This window comes from Abramis brama (assembly GCF_963993115.1).
Source record: "Abramis brama genome assembly, chromosome: 4".
Classification (NCBI taxonomy): domain Eukaryota; kingdom Metazoa; phylum Chordata; class Actinopteri; order Cypriniformes; family Leuciscidae; genus Abramis; species Abramis brama.
In genome coordinates, this window is record NC_139966.1 from 58,940,760 (window position 1) to 58,962,923 (window position 22,164).

The window sequence follows — 22,164 nt, forward strand, 5'->3', positions numbered from 1 at the left end:
ATTAAACTAAATAATGCACAATTTGGACTTGGCAACTAGCAGAAATTAAATAAGTTTTTTTTTTTAATACTTTAGTTGAACTTTTTACAAATAAAGAGTTTATGTCTGTAGTTTCAGTTAACTGTTATAACCCTGAGCCGTTCGCCACATGGTTTCTTGGAAATGTTCTTCATTAAAAACATCAGGTGTGTGTAAGTATTGCACATATGTATAATTATATATGTACATATAGTTTATCTTCATGTATGTGTGTGTGTAGGTATATGACATGTATACGCATTTATAATTTGTATGTATTTTTATCAAGTTAATTTTATGTAGTCATTTAATTTGATTTATTTTTCTCTCTCCTCACATTTATGTATTCATACGTTTACATGTCTTTATTTACATATTCAGTACACGTGTACACAACATGTGTGACTTGTAACATTCAGGAATGAGGGCAACGTGAAGATTCAACATATCCTATTGCTGTGAATGGTTCCTTGTTTATGTAAAGCTTAATAAAGAAAAAAAAAATTAAAACATCAGACGTGTGCAGGCGGAACACGGCGTCTAGCGACTGATCGTCACGTGATCATGCATGACCTTTGACCTCACCGGACAGGTCGCTGCTCTCGATGCGCCGCAGGTCCATGTCGACCCAGAAGAGTTTCCCCAGCTCGTTGTCGATGGCCAGAGCGACTGGCTTCCCCAGATTGCTGAAGAACAGAACCTCTCGCTCCGTCCCGTCCAGAGCGGATCGTTCGATCTTCGGCGAGCGCTCCTGCAGATTCGTGAAGTACATGTACCTGTGGACGAGACGGCACACGCTGAGATCACATGACGGCACACGCTGAGATCACACTAGTAGAGCTATCCCTGTGACGCGAGCAGCGGCGCTCACCCTCGCTCAGGATTGACCACGATGGCGCGCGGTTTGTCGTGTTCTCCGCGCAGCACCACTCCGACCCGCGAGCCGTCCAGGCGTGTGACGTTGATGACGTTGGTGACCTCGCTGGTCCAGTAGATGAAGCGGCTGTAGACGTCGATGCTGAGATCATAGGGCTGGAGACCGAGACTCGGCCCACCGGACACCACCGTCACACTCTGAGGAACAACACACACACACACATCAGACCCGTCACACTCTGAGGAACAACACACACACACACATCAGACCCGTCACACTCTGAGGAACAACACACACACACACACATCAGACCCGTCACACTCTGAGGAACAACACACACACACACACACATCAGACCCGTCACACTCTGAGGAACAACACACACACACACACACATCAGACCCGTCACACTCTGAGGAACAACACACACACACACACACACACACATCAGACCCGTCACACTCTGAGGAACAACACACACACACACATCAGACCCGTCACACTCTGAGGAACAACACACACACACATATCAGACCCAACACACACACACATCAGACCCGTCACACTCTGAGGAACAACACACACACACACACACATCAGACCCATCACACTCTGAGGAACAACACACACACACACATCAGACCCGTCACACTCTGAGGAACAACACACACACACACATCAGACCCGTCACACTCTGAGGAACAACACACACACACACACACATCAGACCCGTCACACTCTGAGGAACAACACACACACACACACACATCAGACCCGTCACACTCTGAGGAACAACACACACACACACACACATCAGACCCGTCACACTCTGAGGAACAACACACACACACACACACACACACACACACATCAGACCCGTCACACTCTGAGGAACAACACACACACACACACATCAGACCCGTCACACTCTGAGGAACAACACACACACACACACACACACACACACATCAGACCCGTCACACTCTGAGGAACAACACACACACACACATCAGACCCGTCACACTCTGAGGAACAACACACACACACATATCAGACCCAACACACACACACATCAGACCCGTCACACTCTGAGGAACAACACACACACACACACACATCAGACCCATCACACTCTGAGGAACAACACACACACACACACACATCAGACCCATCACACTCTGAGGAACAACACACACACACACACACACATCAGACCCGTCACACTCTGAGGAACAACACACACACACACATCAGACCCGTCACACACATATCAGACCCAACACACACACACCAGACCCAACACACACACACATCAGACCCAACACACACACACCAGACCCGTCACACACCGAGGAACAACACACACACACACATCAGACCCAACACACACACATCAGACCCGTCACACACCGAGGAACAACACACACACACACATCAGACCCAACACACACACATCAGACCCGTCACACTCTGAGGAACAACACACACACACATATCAGACCCAACACACACACACATCAGACCCGTCACACTCTGAGGAACAACACACACACACACACACACACACATCAGACCCATCACACTCTGAGGAACAACACACACACACACACACACACACCAGACCCGTCACACTCTGAGGAACAACACACACACACACATCAGACCCAACACACACACATCAGACCCGTCACACTCTGAGGAACAACACACACACACACACACACATCAGACCCGTCACACTCTGAGGAACAACACACACACACACACACACACACACATCAGACCCGTCACACTCTGAGGAACAACACACACACACACACATCAGACCCGTCACACTCTGAGGAACAACACACACACACACACACACACACATCAGACCCGTCACACTCTGAGGAACAACACACACACACACATCAGACCCGTCACACTCTGAGGAACAACACACACACACATATCAGACCCAACACACACACACATCAGACCCGTCACACTCTGAGGAACAACACACACACACACACACATCAGACCCATCACACTCTGAGGAACAACACACACACACACACACATCAGACCCATCACACTCTGAGGAACAACACACACACACACACACATCAGACCCGTCACACTCTGAGGAACAACACACACACACACATCAGACCCGTCACACACATATCAGACCCAACACACACACACCAGACCCAACACACACACACACATCAGACCCAACACACACACACCAGACCAGTCACACACCGAGGAACAACACACACACACACATCAGACCCAACACACACACATCAGACCCGTCACACACCGAGGAACAACACACACACACACATCAGACCCAACACACACACATCAGACCCGTCACACTCTGAGGAACAACACACACACACATATCAGACCCAACACACACACACATCAGACCCGTCACACTCTGAGGAACAACACACACACACACACACACACACATCAGACCCATCACACTCTGAGGAACAACACACACACACACACACACACACCAGACCCGTCACACTCTGAGGAACAACACACACACACACATCAGACCCAACACACACACATCAGACCCGTCACACTCTGAGGAACAACACACACACACACACATCAGACCCGTCACACTCTGAGGAACAACACACACACACACATCAGACCCGTCACACACACACATCAGACCTGTCACACTCTGAGTAACAACACACACACATCAGACCCATCACACTCTGAGGAACAACACACACACACACACACACATCAGACCCGTCACACTCTGAGGAACAACATACACACACACACATCAGACCCGTCACACACATATCAGACCCAACACACACACACATCAGACCCAACACACACACACCAGACCCGTCACACACCGAGGAACAACACACACACACACATCAGACCCAACACACACACATCAGACCCGTCACACTCTGAGGAACAACACACACACACACACACATCAGACCCGTCACACTCTGAGGAACAACACACACACACATATCAGACCCAACACACACACACATCAGACCCGTCACACTCTGAGGAACAACACACACACATCAGACCCATCACACTCTGAGGAACAACACACACACACACATCAGACCCAACACACACATCAGACCCGTCACACTCTGAGGAACAACACGCACACACACATCAGACCCGTCACACTCTGAGGAACAACACACACACACACACACATCAGACCCGTCACACTCTGAGGAACAACACACACACACATATCAGACCCAACACACACACATCAGACCCGTCACACTCTGAGGAACAACACACACACACACACATCAGACCCATCACACTCTGAGGAACAACACACACACACACACATCAGACCCGTCACACTCTGAGGAACAATACACACACACACATCAGACCCAACACACACACATCAGACCCGTCACACTCTGAGGAACAACACACACACACACACACATCAGACCCAACACACAAACATCAGACCCATCACACTCTGAGGAACAACACACACATCAGACCCAACACACACACATCAGACCCGTCACACTCTGAGGAACAACACACACACATCAGACCCGTCACACACATATCAGACCCAACACACACACACATCAGACCCAACACACACACACCAGACCCGTCACACACCGAGGAACAACACACACACACACATATCAGACCCAACACACACACACATCAGACCCGTCACACTCTGAGGAACAACACACACACACACACACATCAGACCCAACACACACACATCAGACCCATCACACACCGAGGAACAACACACACACACACACACATCAGACCCAACACACACACACATCAGACCCGTCACACTCTGAGGAACAACACACACACACACACACACCAGACCCGTCACACTCTGAGGAACAACACACACACACACACACACACACATCAGACCCGTCACACTCTGAGGAACAACACACACACACACACACACATCAGACCCGTCACACTCTGAGGAACAACACACACACACACACACACACACACACACACACCACATCAGACCCGTCACACACACACACACACACACCAGACCCGTCACACACACACACACATCAGACCCATCACACTCTGAGGAACAACACACACACACACACACACCAGACCCAACACACACACATCAGACCCGTCACACTCTGAGGAACAACACACACACACATCAGACCCAACACACACACATCAGACCCGTCACTCTGAGGAACAACACACACACACACCAGACCCGTCACACTCTGAGGAACAACACACACACACACATATCAGACCCAACACACACACATCAGACCCGTCACACTCTGAGGAACAACACACACACACACACACACACACACACACACACACATCAGACCCAACACACACACATCAGACCCGTCACACTCTGAGGAACAACACACACACACACATCAGACCCAACACACACACATCAGACCCGTCACACTCTGAGGAACAACACACACACACACACCAGACCCGTCACACTCTGAGGAACAACACACACACACACACACACACATCAGACCCAACACACACACACACATCAGACCCGTCACACTCTGAGGAACAACACACACACCACATCAGACCCGTCACACACACACACACACCAGACCCGTCACACTCTGAGGAACAACACACACACACACACATCAGACCCGTCACACTCTGAGGAACAACACACACACACACATCAGACCCGTCACACTCTGAGGAACAACACACACACACACACACACACACATCAGACCCAACACACACACATCAGACCCGTCACACTCTGAGGAACAACACACACACACACACACACCCCAGACCCAACACACACACATCAGACCAGTCACACACCGAGGAACAACACACACACACACACATCAGACCCAACACACACACACATCAGACCCGTCACACTCTGAGGAACAACACACACACACACATCAGACCCAACACACACACACATCAGACCCGTCACACTCTGAGGAACAACACACACACACACCACATCAGACCCGTCACACACACACACATCAGACCCGTCACACACACACACACATCAGACCCGTCACACTCTGAGGAACAACACACACACACACACACACAGATCAGACCCAACAACACACACACACATCAGACCCGTCACACACACACACACCAGACCCGTCACACACACACACACACACACACACCAGACCACCGTCACACTCTGAGGAACAACACACACACACACATCAGACCCGTCACACTCTGAGGAACAACACACACACATCAGACCCGTCACACTTTGAGGAACAACACACACACACACACACATCAGACCCAACACACACACGACCACCGTCACACTCTGAGGAACAACACACACACATCAGACCCAACACACACATATCAGACCCGTCACACTCTGAGGAACAACACACACACATCAGACCCGTCACACACACACATCAGACCCAACACACACACATCAGACCCGTCACACTCTGAGGAACAACACACACATCAGACCCGTCACACACACACAATCACATCACCGTCACACTCTGAGGAACAACACACACACACACATCAGACCCGTCACACACACAATCACATCACCGTCACACACACATCAGACCCGTCACACACACACCCAATCACATCACCGTCACACTCTGAGGAACAACACACACACATCAGACCCGTCACACACACATCAGACCCGTCACACACACATCAGACCCGTCACACACACATCAGACCCGTCACACACACAATCACATCACCACCGTCACACTCTGAGGAACAACACACACATCAGATCCGTCACACACACAATCACATCACCGTCACACTCTGAGGAACAACACACACATCAGACCCGTCACACACACATCAGACCCGTCACACACACATCAGACCCGTCACACACACATCAGACCCGTCACACACACATCAGACCCGTCACACACACAATCACATCACCGTCACACTCTGAGGAACAACACACACATCAGACCCGTCACACACACACATCAGACCCGTCACAAAATGGCCGACACCGATACAGTGCACTATATAGTGTACAGGGAGCGGTTTCGGACACAACTCATGACTAAACCTAAATCGGAATGCGTTTGACCTGGTTTCCGTCCTCCTGCGCGCGGCGGATGAGGTTCTGCTTGGAGTCGATCCAGTACAGGTGCCGGTCGAGCGGGTCGTAGTCGACGGCGCGCACGTTCCTCAGGCTGTGGATGGGCAGGATGATGTCGGGACTCTGGAGCTCGTCGATCACCATGCGGTTGATGGCTGTCTTCTGACTGAACAGCAGGAATGATGTGGGAGCTGATGGACAGACAGAGTCATGTGACCACTCATCATCTCTAACAAGGACAGTTAAACGACCTCAAACGCGCTCTAACCCTGCAGTGCTGCGTAGGGCTGTGCATCGCATATTTGTTATAAAATGTAAAATTTTGATTCCTCTTATCGATTCCTTTGTGAACATTTCAATATGAGTTTAAACCATTGAAGTGTGAGAGACTCTGTGTTCATGTGTATCGGATCCGTGCAGCTCTTAAAGTGACAGCAGCCTAATATTCCCGCTCTATAATAACACTGATATTCCCGCTCTATAATAACACTGATATTCCCGCTCTATAATAACACTGATATTCCCGCTCTATAATAACACTGATATTCCCGCTCTATAATAACACTGATATTCCCGCTCTATAATAACACTGATATTCCCGCTCTATAATAACACTGATATTCCCGCTCTATAATAACACTAATCAAACAACAGAATAATTCACTCGTTCTAGACTAAATAACTTTTGTAATGTATATTTTATTTATAAACTGCAGTGTTATTTTACATTTTAATTGTATGTTTGTTCAGTTGAAACTGTTTGTTGCGATCGCTAATTAGGGGCCAAGCCCCGAAGGGGCTATGGCACCTATTGTATCTGTTAGTTTTCTTATTATTATTATTATTATTATTCTTCTTCCTCCTCTTGAAGTCTATGGCAGCCCTATGAACCATACATAGGAAAATGATGAAATTTGGCACACTTGTAGTGATGGTAATGAAAAGTAATTGTAGCAATTTTTGAGTCTCTAGGTCCAACTCTATAGCGCCACCAGCAGTTCAAAAATTCAACATTGAAATGGTTATAACTTTTGAACCCTTTGATCTAGAAAAATGAAACTTAGTACACCTGATTCATCTCATCATGCTGATTAGAACCAATATCTTACATTAAGACTCCGCCCATTACAGTAGTGGCCATTTTGAAAAGTACAGTATGCAGTTTTTTTGCTACTCCTCCTTCAAAATTGGTCTAATTTTGTCCAAACATGTACTCAAATGATCTTCGGACTGAGCCGCATAAAAGTACTGTCCCCGATTTTTTTTATTCTTCTCTGATCAAAAGTTATGACGTCGCAAACTTAACGAGGTCGACCCAAAATTGGTTCAGAAGCTATAGCTCGGCCAAACTTTGATCAATCGAAACGAAAATTGGTACACTTCATCGGAAGCATGATCTGAGGTTCCATGCCAAAGTTGGGAACAGCGCCACCTACGGGTCATGAGATATGGAAAATGCATATTTTGGCCAATAACTTATGAACAGTTTGTCAGAAAATTATAAACTTGGTGTCTATCGATTCCTTGGGTCATGACAAATCCGTGGATATCGATTTTGCCATGATGGGATGTACCACGTGTCCGCCATTTTGAATGATGTCATAATTTGCAATATCTTTTAAACTATTTGAAATTTCTTCACCAAATTTGGTATGGATCATCATTAGCATGGCCCGAAGGTACCTGAGAAATTTGATCACAGCGCCACCTAGTGTTCCAGAGATATCATTGTTTTTTGAAAAAACGCTTATAACTTTTGCTAACATTGCTTGAAATTTGATTTCTTTATGTCAATATATTCCTTGGCTTATGCCGATTTCAACGATATCTCATATGTTATTTATCAACAATGTGACTGGCCGCCATATTGGAGTGAATGTAAAACAGTTTTTTCGCTACTCCTCCTTCAAAATTGGTCTAATTTTGTCCAAACATGTACTCAAATGATCTTCGGACTGAGCCGCATAAAAGTACTGTCCCCGATTTTTTTGCTATACTGGAAAAAAAAAGTTATGATGTCGCAAACTTAATGAGGTCAACCCATAATTGGTTCAGAGGCTGTAACTTGTGAACAGTTTGTCACAAAATCATAAAATTGGTGTCTATCGATTCCTTGCGTCATGTCGAATCTGAGGATATCTATTTTGCCAGCATTGGATGTACCACATCATAAGCTATATTAGCATTAAGTTAGCTTAGCATGCTAATCTCGTTAACATGATTTTGTGTGCTCATTCACACACTGAAGCCTCTCCTCTGCAGCTTTGTAAAACATGTCCTCTGGGTGGCGCAAGTGGTTCAACCATGCGTCATGAATCCCGAACCATTGTGGTCGTGGGTTCGAGACCAGTGTGGGGCGACTTTGAAATTGTGTATAAAATAATAATTTAAATTCCTTCCGGCTCTGCACTGCTGTTGGTGCTTAAATGCTAGCTGTGCTGCTGTAATTGATGTGCTTACTGTGCTTGATGTACATTAAATTTCTGATGTTTTGCTCTTCTGGCTCCGCATTGCGCTACAGCGGCTGTTGCTTGCTCTGCCTTGCAGGGCTTGGCCCCGTATTGCTGCTTGCAGCTATATTTTTTTATTTGTTCTTTTTTAATTACTGAGTATTTATTGTCTTTAATAATGCTTTAGTTTATATTAGTTCTGCTAGTGGTTCTTCTATGGTGTTTTTAAGCCACAGGCAAAGGCTCCGTGTGTGAGTGTTCTTCAGCCTGATGATTTGTGTTCATGATATTCATCCACAATTACATGTTTTGCAGTAAGACTGTGAATGATATCTAAGGTTGTTGTCGTTTACCTTATTGGAATCACACTGACGAAGGATGAGCCGAAACGTTTGTCTACTTTATCGCCGGTCTATGATTAAAGACTTTTAGAGCGCAGACCTTCAGATGTGATGCACCGGCCTCAGCTCTCGTCAGCTGGGGGAGCGCGGGGAGTGTGTTGATTACCTTACAGGAGTCGATAAGCAGAATCTAAACCGGAATCGTTCAAATTCAAACGATACCCAACCCTAGCGCTGCGCGAGACTGGCCGCCTGATGCTCACCGCTGCAGGTCTTGTTGTCGTGGTTGAGCGAGTAGTGCGCGGGGCAGCCGCACACGAAGCCTCTGACGGGCACGGCGAGGCACAGGTGAGAGCAGTGGCCGTTGGTGGAGGCACAGGCGTTCCAGCCGGCCTGGCGCGACGAGTGGAACACCAGGATGTCCATGACGTAGTCCAGGTGCCCCTGTATGATGGTGCGGTTCTGCCCGCTGGTCTTGTTGGCGCGCTCGATGCTGCGCTGGCTCCAGTCCGTCCAGTAGATGTAGTCCTGGTACTGGGTGAGTCCGAACGGGTGCGGGAGGTCGTCGGCGATCACCTCGCGCTCCAGACCTGAGGACCAGCACATCATCAGAACGGACAGACGTTACCTGGGCTGGTTGATCATGATGTCACTTTTTTAACTTTAGTTAGTGTGTAATGTTGCTGTTTGATCATAAACAACATCTGCAAAGTTACAACGCTCAAAGTTCAAAGCAAAGAGAGATATTTTCTTTTACAGAAATCGCTTTTTAAGGACTACAACAAACGGCTGGTAGAGCTTCTTCACGGGTTGATGACATCACTAACCCTAGAATTTACATAAACCCCACCCCCGGAACACGATTTATAGATTATCATGACAGAATATGCTAATCAGTGACTAGAAGATAGTTAACTCCACATCAGCTGCATAAACTCATCAACTAGCCGTTCAGAAATGTTGCTCTACATGTTTCTCTTCTTGAATCTCTCCATCTTTCTGACTCCGGTTTGAACATAAAAGGCTAAAAGTTTTTGAAATGTTCAGTGTGTGTGTGTGAGGTAAGAGGACACGAGCTGTTGTAGCTCCGCCCCCTGTGCCGGGAGCAGCAGCTCATTTGCATTTAAAGGGACAGACACAAAACGGTGTGTTTTTGCTCACCCTCAAAAAGTGACAATTTTAACATGCTGTATACAAATATCTGTGGGGTATTTAGAGCTGAAACTTCACACACACACACTCTGGACATCAGAGACTTATTTTACATCTTGTGAAAAGGGCTTTATATCACCCCTTTAAATTTAACATTTAAATGATTCATCTATATGATAATCATTTTATCATGTAATAATAAATGCATGTATTAAGCATGATTTTCTTCACACTAAACTCCACAGGAAGCGTGAGAGGTTTACCCATCATGTTGGAGGACTCGATGAGTGTGGTGTCCAGGTCGGTCCAGTAGAGCCGGCGCTCCGCGTAGTCGATGGTCAGTCCGTTCGCTCGGCCCACGTTCGGCACCAGCGTGAGGCGTCCAGAACCGTCCATCGCAGACCGGTCGATCTTCGGCCGCCCACCCCACTCAGTCCAGTACATGAAGCTGAGAGAGAGAGAGAGAGAACGAGTGTGAGACACACACACACACACACACACTCAGTCAGTCCAGTACATGAAGCTGAGAGAGAGAGAGAACGAGTGTGAGACACACACACACACACACTCAGTCCAGAACATGAAGCTGAGAAAGAGAACGAGTGTGAGACACACACACACACACACACTCAGTCCACTACATGAAGCTGAGAGAGAGAGAGAACGAGTGAGACACACACACACACACACACACACACACACACACACACACACACACACACTCACCCCTCGGCCGGGTCCAGTGCCAGTGCTCGAGGGCTGTCCAGGTCCTTCCACACCAGAACCTGTCGGTGCTGCCCGTCCAGTTTGGCCACCTCGATGCGGTTGGTCCCAGTGTCGGCCCAGTACAGGTTCTTGCCCAGCCAGTCCACAGCCATTCCCTCGGGATAGTCCAGGCCGAACTCCACCACGTGCTCCAGAGCGCTGCCATTCATGAAGGCCCGACTAATGGTCTGAGGACACCAGAGACACGTCAGAAACACACACACACACACACACAACACTAGAGCATTCAGCTTCAACTGAGAGAGAGAGAGAGAGAGAGAGAGAGAGAGAGTGTGAGTGAGTGAGTGAGTGAGTGAGAGGGAGTGAGGGAGTCAGAGAGTGAGGGAGTGAGTGAGTGAGAGAGAGAGTGAGTGTGAGTGTGTGTGTGTGAGTGAGTGAGTGAGTGAGTGAGTGAGTGTGAGTGAGTGAGAGTGAGTGAGTGAGTGAGAGTGAGTGAGTGAGGGAGTGAGTGTGAGAGTGAGAGTGAGAGTGAGTGAGTGAGTGAGGGAGTGAGTGTGAGAGTGAGAGAGTGAGAGAGAGGGAGTGAGGGAGTCAGAGAGTGAGTGAGTGAGAGAGTGAGTGTGAGAGTGAGAGAGAGGGAGTGAGGGAGTCAGAGAGTGAGTGAGTGTGAGAGTGAGTGAGTGAGAGAGTGAGTGAGTGAGAGAGAGAGTGAGTGAGTGAGTATGAGTGTGTGTGTGAGCGAGCTTGTGTATGTGAGCGTGTGTAAGCGTGTGTGAGTAAGTGTGTGTGTGATTGAGTGAGTGAGTGTATGAGTGTGTGAGGGAGTGAGGTGTGTGAGTGAGTGAGTGTATGAGTGTGTGTGTGAGCGAGCTTGTGTATGTGAGCGTGTGTAAGCGTGTGTGAGTAAGTGTGTGTGTGATTGAGTGAGTGAGTGTATGAGTGTGTGAGGGAGTGAGGTGTGTGAGTGAGTGAGTGTATGAGTGTGTGTGTGTGAGCGAGCTTGTGTATGTGAGCGTGTGTGAGTGAGTGAGTTCTAATCTAACCTTCAGTGTGATGTCGGTCCAGTAGATCCTGTTGTCGGTGATGTCGAAGTCGAGCGCTGAGGCCTCCTTGACGCCGGTGAGGGGAATGGCCACGTTGTTGTTGTGCGTCTCGAGTGAGATGCGCCTGATGTCGGTGTGCCGAGAGAACAGGAGGAAGGCCTCGGGAACAATGCAGGAGCTCAGGTCCGACATGAGCTCGAGCCCGATGGGACACGCACACGACACACCCTGGGGCTTATACAGGCACAGGTGACTGCAGCCGCCGTTCGCCAGCGCACACGGGTTCACACCTGAGAACAGCAACACGCACATCAACTAACTAGTGGTCGACCGATATATCGCCAAGGCCGATTCGGTTCGATAATAATTGTGAACATAATTCACCTCCAAACTCGGTCAGCATATCGGCCGATATTTGCCATTTTTTAAATATCGGCATCGGCCGTTAAGTTTTTCTGATTGGCCGATGTGTTGAAAGCGGGACTTTTATTTTGACGGGCGGCGCTGAGAACACCAGCGCCAGAAGAGAACGGCAGCTCCTCAGATGATGTCAGATCACACAGCGCTCACTCACATTCTCCGTCTTCATTAATTTACGATCTCTGTCAGTCATATCTAATACTTTGTTAGACAGAACTGGTAAAACAAAGTAAGTAAATGGTAACTTATGTGAAGTAAGTAAAGTAAAGCGTTTGCTTTTATATTATTTGTAACAGAAAAGGCAAACAATCAGGCTAAAATACTTTCTCATTTGCGGTCAACATTCAGCAAATGCGCATCTACGTCATTTAAACAAATCTCTGAATATCTAATAAACATAATATCACAAACCTTGCAGATTTAATCGAATCCAGCTGTGATATCTTGTGAAGTGTGCATTACTGTCTGCGAGTGACGGTCCGTGCGAAGTGAGTGAACGCGAACAGAAGATCAGCTTCAGGAGACGCGATCGAAAAACTTTAAATCCTTCATTTTAAAATATGCTGATATATAACCAGTTGCCAACTGTGTCATATTCATATCGTTTTCACTGTGCTGTATGTAAAATTAGCGTTACCTTGTCTTTATTTGAAAAAATATGATTACCAGGTCCAGCACAAAATTACCAGATTACTGAGAGCCCTGTTACAGTGTTTACTTTCTTTTTATTCACATATTCATATATTTCTAAACAATTACTTTGTGAAAAAATACTGTAATAGGATTGCAAATTTAAGAAGTTGCCATCTATAAAAGCATGTTTATTTTAAAAATTTGTTTTATAATTTATTAAATATTGATTAAAATAAATATATATAAAAATATCAGCTTTATATCGGCCATCGGCCACCCTGCTCTCCAAGATATCGGCATCGGCCATCAAAAAAACAATATCGGTCGACCACTACAACTACAACTACACTGAAGTGATTAAACTGCAGTTCATGGACTGGCCACTAGAGGCCGGCTGCAGAAGAGACTCAATCCCATAGACTCGCATGTTAGAACTTTACAGCAGAATAAAACATGTTTACAGTCTGGTGCAAAAAGTGGTTTTGGTCTATAAAGCTAGTTTTGCCCTTCATGACGACTGTGAGGCGGTGAATGTTTTTATAACTCATCCGTTTAAATTATATTAAGCCTTAAACTTCTTCATAATTAAGGGCGTGGCCACTTGAGTGACAGGTGGATTGCCGCTGATGTCACCGCTAGCCGTTTGTCTGCTGTCTGTTAGCGTCACCTCAGCTAATCCGCCTCGCTGCACATTTCCGTTTATCCGGGAGTGACGCGGCCAAGATGGCGACGGCCGGCTCCGCCTACTTAAGGCTTCAAAAACGCTCTTCAGAAACACTACGGGTGACGTTACACACACTACGACCATATTATATACATTTTATGGTACTAACATACACACTCACGTGTGTAACGAACTACATCAGTCATATAAAACAGATCCGGCCTGGGCCTTGCTCGCACGACTCTAGTTGGTGGAATTTTCTGCACAGCATCATGGGTAATGTAGTTTTTCACCACACATTTTAAATCACATTTTGCTTGGAAAATGAATTATGACTATTTTGCATGTGTAGATGTGTTATAGCAGCAAGCTCCGCCCCCTGGTATGTAGCCCCACCCCCTCACCGAAGGTCTGCGTGACGTAGGTGGCCTTGATGCCCATGAGGTCGGGCAGCTGGTCGATGATGACCTCTCGCTCCAGGCTGGTCTTGTGCACGCGCTCGATGCTGCGCCGCTGCCAGTCCGTCCAGTAGATGAAGTCTCCCAGCAGAGAGAACCCGAAGATGTGCGGGAGGTTCTCCTCCACCAGAACCCGCCGGCCCGAGCCGTCCATCTCCATCACCTGCGGAGCAGAGGAGAGGTCAGAGACACACACACACACACACACACTCCCGAGCTGTCCATCTCCATCACCTGCGGAGCAGAGGAGAGGTCAGAGACACACACACACACACACACTCCCGAGCTGTCCATCTCCATCACCTGCGGAGCAGAGGAGAGGTCAGAGACACACACACACACACACACACACACACACTCCCGAGCTGTCCATCTCCATCACCTGCGGAGCAGAGGAGAGGTCAGAGACACACACACACACACACACTCCCGAGCTGTCCATCTCCATCACCTGCGGAGCAGAGGAGAGGTCAGAGACACACACACACACACACACACACACACACACTCCCGAGCTGTCCATCTCCATCACCTGCGGAGCAGAGGAGAGGTCAGAGACACACACACACACACACACGAGATGTCCATCTCCATCACCTGTGGAGCGGCAGAGGAAGAGAGACACACACACACACACACACACACACACACGAGATGTCCATCTCCATCACCTGTGGAGCGGCAGAGGAAGAGAGACACACACACACACACACACACACACACACACACACTCCCGAGCTGTCCATCTCCATCACCTGTGGAGCGGCAGAGGAAGAGAGACACACACACACACACACACACACACACACACACGAGATGTCCATCTCCATCACCTGTGGAGCGGCAGAGGAAGAGAGACACACACACACACACACACACACACGAGATGTCCATCTCCATCACCTGTGGAGCGGCAGAGGAAGAGAGACACACACACACACACACACACACACACACACACACACACTCCCGAGCTGTCCATCTCCATCACCTGTGGAGCGGCAGAGGAAGAGAGACACACACACACACACACACACTGACCCAGGCTGACCAGCAGCGGTCAGGAGCTCAATCACACTGAAAGACGCACACAATCCTGCCAATATATACAAGACAATATAACAATAATTAAAAAATGATTTAAAATATGTGCAAATAAAATCTGAAAAGAAAGATATATAAAGATTTTTATTTTTTTAAATAAAATAAAAATAAGAGTTAAAAAAAAAATTAAGATAAGAAATGAGAAAAATAAGATCAAATAAAATAAGAAAAAAATATATATATACATTTAAAAAGAAAAGAAAAAAGATAAAAATAAACATTAAAAAATAAATAAAAATAAAGACAGTTTAGTAAAAGCTCACAGCAAACAGAATACGACATCATCCAAGAACATCATCTGAATAAACAGGAAATGCTGTAAGGCTCGTGCTCAACACTGTATCCATGGAAACGGTGACTGTGGTTACTAATGACACCAGTCACTCTGAATTTAAATGAATGTCCAGCAGACGAATGAACAGACCTATAACCAGCTAACTGTCCTTTAACTACAGCTACAATCGAAATTATCCAACCCCCACTGCAAATCAGGTTTATTGGCAACATTTACAGACTTTCAGCTGTTTGCAATGAACAAATCAAACAAAAGTAATTGAAATAGCTCAGTACAAATGTTTCAAGTTGTTTCCCCAAATTTAACTGAAAATGCAACTTAATAACTTCTGCAGTCTCAAAATTACTCAACCCCCTGAATAGACTCCCTCACAACAGCACAAATATGCAAATCAGGTGTTGTCTTACTAATCAAGGGCTTCATTAGCTGCACCAGGTGTGCTAGAGCTAGAACACATGAAATATCTCAACAGACGAGGTTTGTTGAGTGTCACGTTTGACTGCCTGTTAGAAATATGGCTGGGTCAAAAGCATGGTCCAATAAGTTAAGAGAAGGTTTCATCGCCCTTCACAAACAAGGAACAGGATACAAAAAGATAGCGAAGGCACTAAATGTTCCTAGAGACACCGTTTGCTCAAAATCATATAAATAAGCCACACAATTTTAGGGATTCTGTTCTGTGGAGCGATGAAACAAAACTGGAGCTGTTCGTCCCTGTGGATCAGCGGTGTGTCTGGAGGAGGAAGAATGAAGCATCAGCTGTGAAGAACTCTGTCTACAGTTCAGCATGAGGAGCTCGTGATGCTCTCGGCTGATGTATATCCTCCGGCTCTGGAAATCTGCAGCGTGAGGAAGGAGAGATGGAGTCACTGAAGTATCAGGAGATCCTAGGAGAAAACATCATGCCGTCAGTGAGGAAGCTGGAGCTTGGACCTTCAACAGGACAATGATCCCAAGCATTCCTCAGATTCCAGCCAGGCTTGGTTGCAGAAGTCCTGGGAGATACAGTGGCATCACAGTCTCCTGACCTGAAACCCATAGAACATCTCTGGTGGGATTTGAAGGCGGTTGCAGAACGCAAACCCAAGAATATTCCTGAACTGGAGGCCATTGCTCATGAGGAACGGGCTCCGATCCCTCAGAAACAGAAGCTGGTGTGGTTATACATCTCGTCTGCAGCCATTCAGAACAGCAAACGTTGTTGTACCAAGTGCTAAAGATGCTTGCCATGAAGGGGGTGAATAATTTTGAAACTGCAGAAGTCATTAAAAGTTGCATTTTCAGTTGAATTTAGGGAAACCACTTGAAACATTTGTTGTGTTGAGCTGTTTCAATTACTTTTGTTTGATTTGTTCATTGCAAACAGATAAAAGTCTGTAAACTTTGCCAATAAACCTGATTTGCAATGGGGGTTGAATAATTTCAATTGCAACTGTATAAACATTATTGAAACACTGGAGACACAAGAGCACGTGTGTACAGGAATACTGCAGTGCTTCTGACAAACACTCACTGATTCCTGCATATACACGCACACAAACGCACACACACACGTCTCTCTGGTCAAATAAAGTTTCCATCTTGGGTCGATCGTGACCGCAGTGCTGCGGCTTTCAGACTCTATTCTAAACAGACCGGAGCCGCAATCGTAACCAGATGTGGGCTGAAACCACAAGCCGACGGTACGAGAGTTTGTTTGTGTGAGTGTGAGTGTGAGAGTGAGTGTGTGTGTGTGTGTGTGTGTGTGTGTGTGTGTGTGTGAGTGAGAGAGAGAGAGAGAGAGAGAGAGAGAGAGAGAGAGGTCTCACCTCGATGACGTCGGTCTTGGCATCGCCCCAGTAAATCTTCCTCTCGGTGTAATCGAGCGCCAGTCCGTTGGGCCAGCCGAGAGACGTGTTGACCAAAACGAGCCGCTCCGACCCGTCCAGAGCCGCACGCTCGATCTTCGGCACCTCACCCCAGTCCGTCCAGTACATGTACCTGCGCACACGGGACACTCGCTTCAGCACACGCTTCAGAAACACGGGACAGGCTTCAGCACACGGGACAGACACGCTTTCAGCTTCAGCACAGAACACGCTTCAGAAACAAGGGACAGACACGCTACAGCACACGGGACAGACACGCTTTCAGCTTCAGCACACGCTTCAGCACACGGGACAGACACGCTTCAGCACACGCTTCAGAAACACAGGACAGGCTTCAGCACACGGGACAGACACGCTTCAGCTTCAGAAACAAGGGACAGACACGCTACAGCACACGGGACAGACACGCTTCAGCTTCAGAAACAAGGGACAGACACGCTACAGCACACGGGACAGACACGCTTACACGCTTCAGAAACACGGAACAGACACGCTTCAGCACACGGGACAGACACGCTTCAGCACACGGGACAGACACGCTTCAGCACACGGGACAGACACGCTTCAGCACACGTGCTTCAGAACACGCTTCAGAAACACTAGACAGACACGCTACAGCACACGGGACAGACACGCTTCAGCTTCAGCACATGGAACACGTGCTTCAGAACACGGGACACGTGCTTCAGAAAACGCTTCAGAAACACTGGACAGACACGCTACAGCACACGGAACAGACACGGTTCAGCTTCAGCACACGCTTCAGCACACGGGACAGACACGCTTCAGCACACGGGACAGACACGCTTCAGCACACGGGACAGACACGCTTCAGCACACGGGACAGACACGCTTCAGCACACGGGACAGACACGCTTCAGCACACGGGACAGACACGCTTCAGCACACGCTTCAGCACACGGGACAGACACGCTTCAGCACACGGGACAGACACGCTTCAGCACACGGGACAGACACGCTTCAGCACACGGGACAGACACGCTTCAGCACACGGGACAGACACACGCTTCAGCACACGGGACAGACACACGCTTCAGCACACGCTTCAGAAACAAGGGACAGACACGCTACAGCACACGGGACAGACACGCTTACACGCTTCAGAAACACGGAACAGACACGCTTCAGCACACGGGACAGACACGCTTCAGCACACGGGACAGACACGCTTCAGCACACGGGACAGACACGCTTCAGCACACGGGACAGACACGCTTCAGCACACGGGACAGACACGCTTCAGCACACGGGACAGACACGCTTCAGCACACGGGACAGACACGCTTCAGCACACGGGACAGACACGCTTCAGGACACGTGCTTCAGAACACGCTTCAGAAACACTATTCAGAACACGCTTCAGAAACACTAGACAGACACGCTTCAGCACACGGGACAGACACGCTTCAGGACACGTGCTTCAGAACACGCTTCAGAAACACTAGACAGACACGCTACAGCACACGGGACAGACACGCTTCAGCTTCAGCACATGGAACACGTGCTTCAGAACACGGGACACGTGCTTCAGAAAACGCTTCAGAAACACTGGACAGACACGCTACAGCACACGGAACAGACACGGTTCAGCTTCAGCACACGCTTCAGCACACGGGACAGACACGCTTCAGCACACGGGACAGACACGCTTCAGCACACGGGACAGACACGCTTCAGCACACGGGACAGACACGCTTCAGCACACGGGACAGACACGCTTCAGCACACGGGACAGACACACGCTTCAGCACACGGGACAGACACACGCTTCAGCACACGGGACAGACACACGCTTCAGCACACGCTTCAGCACACGCTTCAGCACACGCTTCAGCACACGCTTCAGCACACGCTTCAGCACACGCTTCAGCACACGCTTCAGAAACACGGGACAGACACGCTTCAGCACACGGGACAGACACGCTTCAGCACACGGGACAGACACGCTTCAGCACACGGGACAGACGCTTCAGCACACGGGACAGACACGCTTCAGCACACGGGACACACACGCTTCAGCACACGGGACACACACGCTTCAGCACACGGGACAGGTGCTTCAGAACACGCTTCAGAAACACTGGACAGACACGCTACAGCACACGGGACAGACACGCTTACACGCTTCAGAAACACGGAACAGACACGCTTCAGCACACGGGACAGACACGCTTCAGCACACGGGACAGACGCTTCAGCACACGCTTCAGCACACGCTTCAGAACACGCTTCAGAAACACTAGACAGACACGCTACAGCACACGGGACAGACACGCTTCAGCTTCAGCACATGGAACACGTGCTTCAGAACACGGGACACGTGCTTCAGAAAACGCTTCAGAAACACTGGACAGACACGCTACAGCACACGGAACAGACACGGTTCAGCTTCAGCACACGCTTCAGCACACGGGACAGACACGCTTCAGCACACGGGACAGACACGCTTCAGCACACGGGACAGACACGCTTCAGCACACGGGACAGACACGCTTCAGCACACGGGACAGACACGCTTCAGCACACGCTTCAGCACACGGGACAGACACGCTTCAGCACACGGGACAGACACGCTTCAGCACACGGGACAGACACGCTTCAGCACACGGGACAGACACGCTTCAGCACACGGGACAGACACACGCTTCAGCACACGGGACAGACACACGCTTCAGCACACGCTTCAGAAACAAGGGACAGACACGCTACAGCACACGGGACAGACACGCTTACACGCTTCAGAAACACGGAACAGACACGCTTCAGCACACGGGACAGACACGCTTCAGCACACGGGACAGACACGCTTCAGCACACGGGACAGACACGCTTCAGCACACGGGACAGACACGCTTCAGCACACGGGACAGACACGCTTCAGCACACGGGACAGACACGCTTCAGCACACGGGACAGACACGCTTCAGGACACGTGCTTCAGAACACGCTTCAGAAACACTAGACAGACACGCTTCAGCACACGGGACAGACACGCTTCAGGACACGTGCTTCAGAACACGCTTCAGAAACACTAGACAGACACGCTACAGCACACGGGACAGACACGCTTCAGCTTCAGCACATGGAACACGTGCTTCAGAACACGGGACACGTGCTTCAGAAAACGCTTCAGAAACACTGGACAGACACGCTACAGCACACGGAACAGACACGGTTCAGCTTCAGCACACGCTTCAGCACACGGGACAGACACGCTTCAGCACACGGGACAGACACGCTTCAGCACACGGGACAGACACGCTTCAGCACACGGGACAGACACGCTTCAGCACACGGGACAGACACGCTTCAGCACACGGGACAGACACACGCTTCAGCACACGGGACAGACACACGCTTCAGCACACGGGACAGACACACGCTTCAGCACACGCTTCAGCACACGCTTCAGCACACGCTTCAGCACACGCTTCAGCACACGCTTCAGAAACACGGGACAGACACGCTTCAGCACACGGGACAGACACGCTTCAGCACACGGGACAGACACGCTTCAGCACACGGGACAGACGCTTCAGCACACGGGACAGACACGCTTCAGCACACGGGACACACACGCTTCAGCACACGGGACACACACGCTTCAGCACACGGGACAGGTGCTTCAAAACACGCTTCAGAAACACTGGACAGACACGCTACAGCACACGGGACAGACACGCTTACACGCTTCAGAAACACGGAACAGACACGCTTCAGCACACGGGACAGACACGCTTCAGCACACGGGACAGACGCTTCAGCACACGCTTCAGCACACGCTTCAGCACACGCTTCAGCACACGCTTCAGAAACACGGGACAGACACGCTTCAGCACACGGGACAGACACGCTTCAGCACACGGGACAGACACGCTTCAGCACACGGGACAGACACGCTTCAGCACAC

The 22,164-nt window shown here is 48.9% G+C and overlaps 1 protein-coding gene across 1 annotated transcript in view; it reads right to left on the bottom strand.

The window, feature by feature from the left end:
* Window positions 1-22,164, bottom strand: part of lrp6 (low density lipoprotein receptor-related protein 6) — a 45,167-nt gene that overhangs the window by 7,040 nt on the left and 15,963 nt on the right. Inside the window, exons 7-15 of the mRNA XM_084111404.1 lie at window positions 18,174-18,345; window positions 14,913-15,129; window positions 12,792-13,081; window positions 11,749-11,975; window positions 11,286-11,470; window positions 10,134-10,460; window positions 7,068-7,270; window positions 890-1,092; window positions 604-794 (exon numbers count right to left, since the gene is read on the bottom strand). Coding sequence (XP_083967530.1) covers window positions 604-794; window positions 890-1,092; window positions 7,068-7,270; window positions 10,134-10,460; window positions 11,286-11,470; window positions 11,749-11,975; window positions 12,792-13,081; window positions 14,913-15,129; window positions 18,174-18,345 — 2,015 coding nt within the window. The remainder of the gene's footprint in view (window positions 1-603; window positions 795-889; window positions 1,093-7,067; window positions 7,271-10,133; window positions 10,461-11,285; window positions 11,471-11,748; window positions 11,976-12,791; window positions 13,082-14,912; window positions 15,130-18,173; window positions 18,346-22,164) is intronic.